Source organism: Sinocyclocheilus grahami, unplaced genomic scaffold (assembly GCF_001515645.1).
Source record: "Sinocyclocheilus grahami isolate Dianchi unplaced genomic scaffold, SAMN03320097.WGS_v1.1 scaffold719.1, whole genome shotgun sequence".
Classification (NCBI taxonomy): domain Eukaryota; kingdom Metazoa; phylum Chordata; class Actinopteri; order Cypriniformes; family Cyprinidae; genus Sinocyclocheilus; species Sinocyclocheilus grahami.
In genome coordinates this window covers 560,935-573,383 of record NW_015505898.1, presented here as the reverse complement: position 1 = coordinate 573,383, position 12,449 = coordinate 560,935, and the positions used below count along the sequence as shown (strand labels likewise).

Here is a 12,449-nt window from a genome sequence, read left to right as displayed (position 1 = left end):
GTTTACTACAGAAAACTACAGTTCAGTTCAATTAACAACAACAAAATAAAATGCTCCAAGAACTGGTAACTTAAACAGGGTTCGTACAGATACTGCAAAATGAAATTCCAGGACTTTCAAGGACTTTTCAAGCACTACTCTTTTGGTTTTCAAGGATTAAATCAGATCTCACTTATCAAAAAATATTGTTATTGTCTTTCAAATTCTAATATATAAACAAATGGTACAAATAAAGTGCAGCACATGCAAAGAATGCAATGATTGTGGCAACTTTAACATTTGAAAGGATACTATGGCAAAGTTATCGCTTTTCTTATTCAAACTGATTTTTTTTTTCACAACTATATGATTGACCTGAAGAATGAAATACACTTGGAAAATTATGAGCTATATCACCTCTTATCGACACTAGGGGTATGACAATAAACTTAGCTCACGAGATGAGACAAAATGCATATACTTGGTTCAATAGAACGAGACAATGTTGTAATACTTTAAGAAATATTTGAATGACAAAATATTTGTCTTTTAATTACAAAAAGTAGAACAATGCAGTTATATTTTAACAAATCTAGGGCTTAACAAGTATTTTGCTAATACAAATAGAACTAAGTGAAAAACAGCCTTTAATATGACTAGAGTTATATATAAACTAACGATGAGGCAATAATAATTGACTCAAATAAAGTATCAAGACACAATGTATTATGCCTATATTATAACAAATACCTGCAGAGGGCGCCAACGGCCTGGTGATGTTTCATGTGATTCAATGACGTTTAAATCCATTTAATTGCAAAATTTGGCCATATGCAAAGTGAGAAACTTTTATTTTGAAATCGCAATCTACAATAAATCACATATTTAGAAATATGTTGATGTATTCTGTGTTGGCATAGGTTTATAAATGACTTGTTACAAATGAAGTGAGAGAACGCACAGTTTTCCCAGATGAACGTTAAGCAACCCAAACTCACCGCATATGCAGAGGAAGAGTTTAGCCCCTTTCACACATACAGTCTTCACTGGTAAATTGCTGTTAAGCGATCATGTGTGAACAGGACCTTTTCAAAACTACAGGTAAATTTGTTCTGCCAATCATAACGTTCTTATGGAGATGAGCCTCGCAGCTTTTTCAGAATGTGTCGCGCTCATCAGCTGCGACTCTGCAGTTGGATACTATTGTGCATGGCTCATGTTTATAGGACCAAAAACATCCTTTTTCAATTTCAACAAATGCATAAGATACTGGAGTCACATTTTTAGAAAATAATATTGCCACACCTCCACTAATAGAGGATTTATGACTAAGAAAATGTTGACCTCCCCACTCTCTTTTCCAGTCCACCTCATTTCTTTTATCACTATGCGTTTCTTGTATAATCATGACATCAACAGAATTCTGGCTAATAAACTCATACAACATCATCCTTTTATGAACATCTCTAGCTCCATATAAATTTAGAGTTCCAATTTTTTGCGGACTCATAGTATTATTTAAGTTCCACAAGAAACTAAGAAGAGAAAAAACAGATTATACATATGGTCAAAAACACCAAATTTAGGGATTTAAACCATGTAATTCTTCTCATCTCTAAGAACTTGTTTTTTTTAGCTTGTTCACAAACTTCTGTAAACGGTACACTTCAAGATCAGAGAAAGCCCCTTCTTTCATTAAATATCTGGTGTCCCTCACAAACTGTGCACGATTAGGAAAATAATCCTCAATCTGTATGCCTTTTAGCCCTTTTGTTTCCTGAAGAAAAAGACTAATGTCCTCAGCTTTGTACACATTTACATTCTCATTTTGAGAACAAGCAGAAAACTTTGAACACACCGAAGGACTAGAATCAGTCATCATCATCCGAAACTATGATTTCATCTTCACCATCACTTTTTTTTTGACTTGTTTATTGATTTTATCATTTTGATTTCTTTTAATTGGAATTTTGAAGATCGATTCAATTTCCATGTTCAATTTACAATCATTCAATCTCAAGTCTTCATTTCCAGTTTCTCGGTCTTGTTCTACAAATGCGGAAGATACTGTCTTACTCAATCCTGCCACGGTCTCTGCCGCTACAGGCTCCACCACAACACCTCCATCAACAAGAGGAGAATCAGACATCAATGTTTCCCCGCTGCTTTCGCCCTCAACCGGCTCTTCTAACGATACATTCACAGCGGTAGGCTACTATTTCCAACCTCCAGTGAGGCAGCCGCGGATGCACTAGTTTCAGTTACAGTGCTCCCGACTTTATCTGCATCAACATGCTCTTGTGTTCTTATTTAGTGAGTGAGTGAGTGACGTGACATGTGGCCCATACTCGGAATTAATGCTCTGCATTTATCCCATCCAAAGTGCACACACACACACCGTGAACACACACCCGGAGCAGTGGGCAGCCATTTTTATGCTGCGGCGCCCAGGGAGCAGTTGGGGGTTCAGTGCCTTGCTCAAGGGCACCTCAGTCGTGGTATTGAAGGTGGAAGAGAGCCCGGTACGAGACTCGAACCCGCAACCTTTGGGTTACGAGTCCGACTCTCTAACCATTAGGCCACGACTTCCTTTACTTTATCAGGGCAACTACAAATAAGATGCCCAATTTTTCCACAACCAAAACATTTGATCGTCATATCAGATGATGCAAATAGCATAATCAAAGCCATCTATTTTAAATTTAAAAGTTCATCTTCGCCATTCTTCAGAATCATAAACATCTGTCTCCTAAAAGACCCAAGATGTTTGACTACAGGCGATTTACATCCGAGCTGAATTTTTTTGATGGGAGAGACTTTTTCCATATCGTGACAATTCTTGCATGATAACATCATCTTTCAGAAAAGGAGGGACATCTGAAAGTACTATTTTCTTGGCGGGAGTGCTCAAAGGAAGCACCGGCGTAAGTGAACCCTTAATTACTTAATTACAACACCATTTTGCACTATTTCATTAGCCTTCTCAACAGTGCTAAGAAAAAGCACCATCGCATTATTAATTCGCGAAGCTGACAATTGCATCACAGCTATGCATTACACATTATTACGGCTTACTATTTACTACACACACAGATTTTCAACATTGGTGATTCAGTAGTCCAGCCAGGTCAGTGTTTCAAACTCTCCGTCACCGTCAGCATTAGAACACGGCTCTACTTTTAGGCTTTCTGCAGGGAATACACCCAGTAGGTGGTTCTGACCCTTTTATGTCAGGGCTGTTGTCTTTGTCTGAGATTGCAGTCTGTTCTCTCATTTCCTTCCAATACAAACAGAGCTCCGGAGGCCCACGCCAAAAAAAATACAGTCAGCTGTGCCGTTGCTGGACTCACACGGACCGCTCAAACTCTCTCCCTGCGTCTCTCGTTTTCATGTCTCTTCACTATAATGCACTAAACACACGCACTAACAGAATACAAATATAAAGAAATAAACATTGTAAACCCAGCTTCCACGGTCAGATATAAGGAGGCCACCTTTCAACTAAAAGTTGGCAACTACAAAGGACAACAAGATGTGCTCTTTCCTAACACTACATCTGTGCCCCAAACAGGCATGTGCCTCACAAACTCCAGCATGTGCACGCTTTAATCACACTATAATTGACCACACTCTCTGAAACACAGAAGCACACAAACATTTCCTCCTTCAAATCTTCCATTACTCATTGTGTACCTATCATCTACACTTCGACAGATAAACACTGTAGCTCCGCTACACAAAAAAACTCACAATACAACCACACATCAATGGACTGTAGTAGAAATACAACAAAGTATCCTATAAATACACTAATAAAATACATTACTAATTCAATCAATTCACATTTACAATCTCATCTAAGGGTAATTTTACATGACACTAATGTACTAAAACAAGAAAAGTTTCACATACACTGCAACATTGTCAAAACAATCCCTGTTCACACAGATCCACCAAAACAACTAGCATCACTGTATTATGGTTGTCAAGTGCTTGCATATGCTATACACTGAACACATAATACACATGGACATGACATCACCGTTTTCACAAATCACGTTTTTTAAGTTTACACGGACACAAAATGCCCCCTTAGTACATGGGATGTTACCCATGCATGCTACCACCATACTATATCTGCAAGCACAGCCTTTTTTCAGCTGTCAGACATGTGGCCATTGACTTGCCTGGTTAACTCTGCTTTAGGGTGCAGCATGATGAAATCTTCACCACTTGCATGTAATTTACCTGAACAATCTACTCCACGTCTCTGCCAGAGTAGCTTAAACAATAGAAATCACTTTAACCGCAGTCTTCATGCAACATTATTAATTAGTTTGTCTTTAAGTGTACAAAGCTGTTAGTTGTTTCCTCGTAATAACTGCACCTGACTGCTATTTTTTTCTCCTTGAAAAACAAGCGTTACTTTTCATAGTTTTGAATAGTAGTATATCGTTTTTGAGCTCTTTGAAATGTGTCCTGCAAGTAATCCCGCCGACTGTCCGTCATCGTTAGTGACTGAGGAAACTGTAAATGAAACTTGTCACTTTACTGCCACAGCTTTTTGCCACTAATTGAACCTGATAATGTTTCATTTGTTATTATTAATCCTGCTCTGGCAAAAGGTGACCCGGCTGAGATGCTACGTTTTAACTTTCAATGGTAGTGTAGCAAGCAACGCCAACAAATACATAGTTACAACAATGATAGCGTTCTTGTATTAGTGTACTTTACAGGGGAAAAAGCCGTTGCTTACAAAGTATAGATACCATTACTCTCACCACACTAACTGACTAGCAATGACTTCCTAACACCTCCTACAAAACCACTCAATATTGAACAGCATATATAAGAGCTAGAGATGTGCTAAACTACTCGATTAAACGGAACTGCTGCTGCCAGTCGATACTGTAAATACTAGTAGAAATTTAATCATTTTAATGTTACGTTTTAGAAATAATACATTATTTTGAAAAGTCGATCTCTGGAGCGGAAAACAAATTCATTTAATTTCACATCAGATCTTGCATGCATACATTTTCTTCCTGTCACTCTCTGCGGTATCAGAGAAATGTTTGAGGACGAGTAAGCTGTGGGAGCGCATTTACTGGTTTAAAGGGGGAAACATTATGAATGAAAGGGAACTGACTTTCTGCAGAAAAGCTTCATTGACATTTTTAATGTTATTTAAGTATAATGCCTAGAAGCGCTGCTTTGTTTACTGGGCAACCATGGTCTGCTGCTTTTGTTGCCATCAATGTAAATTTTAGCCGTTTGACAGAAAAAACTATTCACATCATAAGGTATCTGGAATTATTTGACTATTTGATTCAAAGTTGAAGTATTTCAAATCACATATACACACACAATGTTTGTGACTGTCTTCTGAGGGTTTCTTACTTTTTGACTAGTTGATTAGACGGAACAAAATTTCTGTTTAAACGACTATGAAATTAGTTTTAGCGCACATCCCTAAGAGGAGCATCTTAATTAAGACAAATTTCTGTTTAATACATATTTATGCTACAAATATCATATTGTTAGCTTTGCAACACTTTAACGTCAAACTTGGAATCAATTGACAATCGAGTCTCCCTTGTGCTTTGTGAGAAGAATAATTTTGTCTGCATATTTCCACGTTTTTCAGGATCTGGATGATATTGAAGATGAGAATGAGCAGCTCAAACAGGAAAATAAGACCTTGCTCAAAGTGGTCGGCCAGCTCACCAGGTAGAACCCGGCGACCCGAGGATGGCTGAAATGGATTCTGCGTCTAGCTGCGATGGCCGGAGGGATTTGCTGAACGATGCGACCGCCTCTCGCCTCTGTCCTTTACGTGTTCTGCTCTGGTCTTACGTGTCTGTCCGTGTTGTCGTCACTCTATGGAAGAGGATGCGTGCGTGCCTTGGGGAGGCTTTGAGAACACGGACCTCTGGATGTTGAACCAAGCCGCTCGATGTGGTGTTACTCGACGCATCCCGCTTTTACGAGGGTTGTCGAAAGGAACTTGCCTTTTATTTAATGTAAATGTGTGTGTACATAGGCTACGCTGACTGTTCTTTTAAGACTTACGCAGGACAACGAAAAGGGGAAATGCCTTTGAATATATGGGGCGGCACCAAATTTATTTTCTTTCGTTTTTATTCTTCAAGCTCAGAGGCTTTTTTTACAATCAAATCTCAAATCGTTCATCCAATTGCACATCTTTGCTATATTGGGATGATAGACGCATTCTGCCTGTTTCTCTCACGCTTTCAAAGGACTGCTTTTGGGATATTTCAGCTTTAAGGGCTCCTCTATCAGTTAAAAGTGGCCACAATTGCCTTTACATTTAAAGTCTGTCTCTTTAACACACATCACTTCTATTACCCATGAGTCCAAGAAGTGCCTGTTAGACAGGAGCCCACATCTAAACTTAAACTGGGTAACTGATCCTCCCCGGTGGTTGGCGGTACTAGGTGCAATTCTGTGTTTCGGCCTCCGAGAGCATGATGCTACGAACATGTTTCTGGCTTGGAGCTTGCAAATGCTGTAATGAATATTATGTTATTGTCTGATTTTAAAAATTTTACACACTGTTCAAATGTTTACAAGTTGTTTAAACTCTTGGTATCAATAGATGTAGCTGTTCATCATGTACGGTTAACGCGACGTATAGCCTGCGTATATAGGATGCTGCTGTGCATCTTTCAAATAACCAAATCGATTGAAGGCGTTATTAAGCATGTTCATGTGGTCTCTCATAGCTGAAAAAGACGGGGATATGACATTACATTTAATTGTGATTGCAAGGTCACCACTTTGGGGTTCATATCTACAGTGATGCTAATCTACAGTGCTAATGAAATCTATTCTATGAAGTCATTTGAGGGGGTATCTTTTTCTTTTGGTTTTAGACTGTATTGGGGTGGGAGATATCTGCATCCCACTGCTTTACATAATGCATGTACAGAAGATTAAATAAAAGTTTCAATAAAAATCTTTCATGACATTTCTTTCAGTAACATTTCTCATTACTGGTTTTAAGTGGGGTTTCCCACAATACAGTAAAGAAAATGTATGTATAATTTATATGCTCATAATTGTATTGAATTACAGTTCAATTAAATAAGTATTCAAATTATGTCCTCCCTATTTAGAATAGAATACTGACAAATGAGGAAAGGAATTCTGTCATCATTTACTCTCCATCATGTGGTTCTACACCTACTGTCCATTTAACTGACCATAATCTAAGGCACAAAACTCTGTTTCTTTGTTTACATGCTTTATGCAAAATATGTGTGTGTGTGTATATATATATATATATATATATATATATATAAATTGTTTTTTTTTTCCAGTTTGGGGTGAACTTTGATTCTGGCATATTCTTGACACCTTTTACAATATTCACCCAGTGTTTCCCACTGTGTGATTTCAGTCCTCTGAATAGAACGGACCCCAGTTTGGCACCGCAGGAAATCATGAGGTATTCATAAAACCAATCAGAGGCTAGTGAAAAGAAGGCTTTGCTATCTAGAGGATGCAGGGACTCCACTATGGCTCGCCTGCATATTAATAAAGTGACGCCTCTGTGGTCATTAGAGCCCTCACCCCGAGAGAGGAACGCCTGCTATCACGCTAATGCTTTAGTAATTGCTTCGTCTCCCCCTCTCCGCCACTCCAGGACAGACGTGCGTTTGGATTAGCATTTTTATGGAGAAAGAGCCATGCTGATTCTTCTGGTAAGAGTGGAGACGCGAATGCGTCCATTAGTGAACTTTAACTCCTTCACCTTTAAAAACATTTGTTGCTTAAGTAACAGCGCTGGATGCTGACGTTCCCTGACTGTACTGACCCCGTTCACATTTCTCTTCCTGTGCAAAGATGATGGAATCTCAGAAGACAATCACTGCGTCATGACCAGGGGTGGAAAGAGTACTGAAAAAATATCCTCAAGTAAAAGTGCCATTACCTTCCAAAAAATGTAGTGTGAGTAGAGTAAAAGTACTTGTCCAAAAAAGTAGCCTATTTAAAAGTACTCATGAGTATTGAGTGAGCTGTGATTCTTCCCCCTCATAATAAACGCTGTACACCGCAATTTATAGATTTAAAAAATGTTGTACATTCTGTAATTTACATTATCTTGTTTGTCATAAAGAATGAAGAGTATCTATTATCCAGCAGTTTTAATTTTGACTGCCAACTCTTTAAAATACATCAAAACAGCACGGAAATGGTATTCAGTTGAAGAAAAGATTAAAGTTATTATCAGTAAAATCATCACCATTTAAATCATAAAGTTTAAAAAAAAAAGGTTTAAAATCATGTGTAAGGCCACTGAGACAGCATGCTGTTGTTGCACATAAAATATGAATGTTTAGAACAGTGCAAATACAAACACCATTAGAAACTCATAGTTCAGCATTACACACCATGATATGGGTTCAAATGAGAGCCCATTTCTCTCCAAAACGGTGCCAGTTTTAGCATTTTGCAATAAAGAAATAAGAATAACTAAACTTGATAATTTATGTTACAATTTTAACAAATGCACATTGTTCTAGAAGGATAGCATCATGCCATACCATTTACACATTTACTCGAATTGTTATGCTGATAATACAATTTGTAAGGAAAAATGCATTAAATAGCGAAGTATTTCTGGGGAAACTTTTTCAAAGGAAAACACACAACACACACACTCTTTGCTGAGCCGCGGCGGTCTCAGTGAATCAGCAGCATCCACAACTGAACGGAACAAAAAGTGTTGAACTTGAAAATTGTTTATGCGAGTGCACTTGCTAATTGAAGTCGGATTGTATAAAATGGATTTTAAAAAAAACGTTTATTAACGAGCTGCAGTTTTATTACATCACGCGCTGGCACAGATGCAGTATATTAACGCCACGGGTCATCAATAAGGTGCAGATTGGTCCTCAATTTGTGTTTCCAACACACTTTTTCACAGCGCGCATCACGCACTCAAACTCATCAAAAGTCAACGAGTTCAACAAGCAACAACGACTTATCCAAGTGACTGCTGCAGAACGCACGCGAGAGAGAGAGAGAGGCAGCGCAGATCGCGCATCTTATAAGTGAGGGAATTTACCGAACGTGGCACCTGTGGTCCTGTCAATTCAAATCCCATTTCCGTGACAGCTACATGTCACAGGGTAACACATTTGCATAATGCCTGCCCACCTATGTACTACATTGGCCAGCTGCAAACGACTTGACCCGCCCTCAAACACTGTAGCTTGTGGGGACATTTCCACACCTCTAAACATGACACGGCACAAAACAAAATGTGATTGGTTGCTTTACCTGTCAGTCATATGGCCTCTTGGGCGGTCCTTGGCCAAGGTTCCCAGACCTTCTGCCTTCAGTCTGAAGGTCTGGCTACGCAAGACTAATTGGGACCAGCTGGCTTCACTGAATCACAACCTGTAAGTATGATAAATAATAGATGATTATATTTTCTAGTGAGCTAAGGCAATGGGCAAATCATTTCTGAAACGCGCTGTACACGGTAGGCCAATCACAACAGACTGGGCCATCTGACCAATCACAGCAGAGTAGGCTCACTAAAAAGGAGGGTTTTAGAGAGACTGAATCTTAGAACTGCTTCGAATGAATCGTTGGAAAATGAGGTGATATTAAATGCATATTTTGAGAAAACAAAAGTGTTTTTTGACCTTGCATGCATGTAAACCTCTTGTAGGAGACTCCCAAAACAATATTGGGAACCTTAAAAAGGGCACAATAGGGGCACTTTAAATAAAAGTTAAATGATTTAATTGATTGATTGCCATTTATTCATTATCTATTAAGCTAGCCCCAAACTGATTTTCTGTTGTATCGCTCTAAACAAGTGAGAATGACACATGATTGATAAAAGATACAAATTATTTTTAACTTGAATGATTCTTCACACACTTCAGTCGCTGTAAATATTTCAGTTTTGTGCATGTGTTACATACTAGCAGGTGTTTTAGAAGCAGTAGTGCAGTAGTTGGTGCACGATTAGGTTTAATTGCTTTGAGCTCAATGTCACTAAAACAGATCCATATTAGACCCCGCTCCTGTTATACATCAACTGGCACAGAACTGCCATTTAACGAAAGGAAAAATTCATGTGTATTTGAACCCAGGATGATTAGTATCAGGAGTAAGTATGGCCCGCCTAACTATTCGCTATTCCTTTTGGATCACAGTAAAGTATGATCTTCACAAGCAAGACAGAAGAGTCACGGAGCAACTGCACGAGATACTAGATACTAAAGACAAACGGCAGTGAATTGCAAAAACCACAAACGGACTCATCAGAGCCACCCTGGCTAATGGCGCCCGTTAACAAGCGCTAATTGAACAAACCTGACAACATCTCACCGTTCTGAGGCCTCTTCAGATTTGAGACAATAGTTGTGGATTCATGCTCCACACCGGTTGCTCTAATCATAGCATGTACTACTGACAAACATCTTTTCTCTAATCTTCTCCAAATCTGAAAAACTGGGAACCAGAGGAGAATGGCCTGGGTGACAAATTAAAACCAGCCCAAGAACACAAAGTCAAAATATGCTACAGATTTCCTCTCATTATTTAGTAAATAGGGGTGGGTGATATGGCAAAATATCAAAGCACAATTGTTTTCAGGCAGGATCACGATCTTATCACAAATTTTTCATAAATCTTATTTCACTTTATTTCATTTTTGTTATTAAAAATAAACTGCTTTAAAGGCAGATCGTGGAGGCATTTTAATTGTTCACCATCTAAGATCGTCATATTGCACACCCTTACTGTAAATATAATGTAAGTAACGGCATATACGCTACATTTGGTTATGATGTAACCTGCAGAAAGAATCACTGAAAAATCCCCAGCACTTAAAAAAAAAAAAAAAAAGAGTACATGATTGATAAAAGATACAAATTATTATATATGTATTACTTCTGATATACATCTCACAAGTACAGGCAGCTGAATAAGATGGGCCTCTACATATACGGTCAAAAAAGTGACCAATATGCTCAATTTGCTTCATTAAGGTGGAGACACTGCTTACCGGCACCTACCCCGCTCTCTGCTAACTTTTAATTTACTAATTACACTACTTTTGTGGAGACATTTTTTCAATTGCATGCAGTATACTATTGTGTTTCCTGCTTCCACTGATTTGACGAGGAGACCAGCGGTCATGGCCAGATTCCCAGAGTAATCACAATCCCTTATCTGCTTAAGTCAAGTCGTGATGTATCAAATACTGTTTCCAGGTCCAAGCCTCCACTCCATTTCAGTTGAGAATACTATCGCAACAGCCATTTATGAACACTAGTTATGTCTAGCACACTTTACAGCTAAGCTTTTAAAAACTTGCCGTGTACACTACAGTCTTTGGGCACACAGTGTCCCAGATACCAATTTTTTTTTTTTACATTTTAGAAAAGATTAATCAGTCTGGCCAACTGAGATTTTGGTTTGGAGATAAAGATTAGGATAATGGATTTTTAGCAGTACTTACAGCACAGCGTGAGTGTTTATTAGCACTGCTTCTTGTTTGCTTTAGGGATCTACAGGAGCATTTGGACCCAGAGACGCGTGACGTCAGACTTCACAACAACCAGACTGCTATCATCTGTAGTCATGTTTACACACATCATGCCCGTGACCTTCATTGACTATCATTTCCCAGCTTCACACACACACAGGATTGTTTAGTAACAACATTTCATACACTTCCACTCACGTCCAGAGCATGTGAGCGGAGCGGGGAGGTAATATTTCTTTAAGAGCGCAGTGTCCCAGATACCAATTTCCGCTCCACTCGCTCAAAACGCTCAGTGCCGCTCGCTCAACCCAGAATGCCGTTTGGTGATTTGCTTGTTCGAGATCGAGAATCTGTAGAGATCGAGAATAGTAGAGCAGTTATGGAGTTCAGATATTGTTTCAACGAAGTTGCAAGCCTTATACATAAATGTAAAGTAAAAATCAAAGTTAAGAATGAGCAGGGAGAAGAAACTGAGAGGGAGTACGGGGAGACTGTTAAAGTTAGTACAGATTCATATTGATTACAGAGAGCAATTGGAATCTGAAGCGGCACATTGCCAGAAAGCACGAGGATGTGCTACGCAAACATGGTGCCGCAAAAGGTGAGCTAGTTACATACCATAATAAAGGAATAAACAAAGGTTATATATAAAGGTTATATTCGGTTGTACGGAGCCCCGATCATGACATGCGGACAAGCACGGCCAACAAATTTAGAATAGGCTAGTTCTCTTTTATGCTAGGACTACATTATGGCCACGAATTAAGAATTTCTTTTTTCGTTTAGTCTAAATTACGGCCACGAATTAAGTATTCGTTCTCTTGTTTAGACTTAGACTTAATTCGTTCATTCCCTAGTTTTAGTAGGCCTAAATCGTGGAACGAATGATTATATTTCGTAATTAGCCTACTTATTAAAATCATTATTGCTTAAA

The 12,449-nt window shown here is 38.7% G+C and overlaps 1 protein-coding gene across 1 annotated transcript in view; it reads left to right on the top strand.

Moving 5' to 3' along the window:
- The window catches only part of LOC107560299 (PRKC apoptosis WT1 regulator protein-like), a 70,298-nt gene extending 63,340 nt beyond the window's left edge, over nt 1-6,958 (top strand). Inside the window, exon 7 of the mRNA XM_016244438.1 lies at nt 5,627-6,958. Coding sequence (XP_016099924.1) covers nt 5,627-5,713 — 87 coding nt within the window. The 3' untranslated portion in view covers nt 5,714-6,958. The remainder of the gene's footprint in view (nt 1-5,626) is intronic.
- Nucleotides 6,959-12,449: the final 5,491 nt, after the last annotated feature.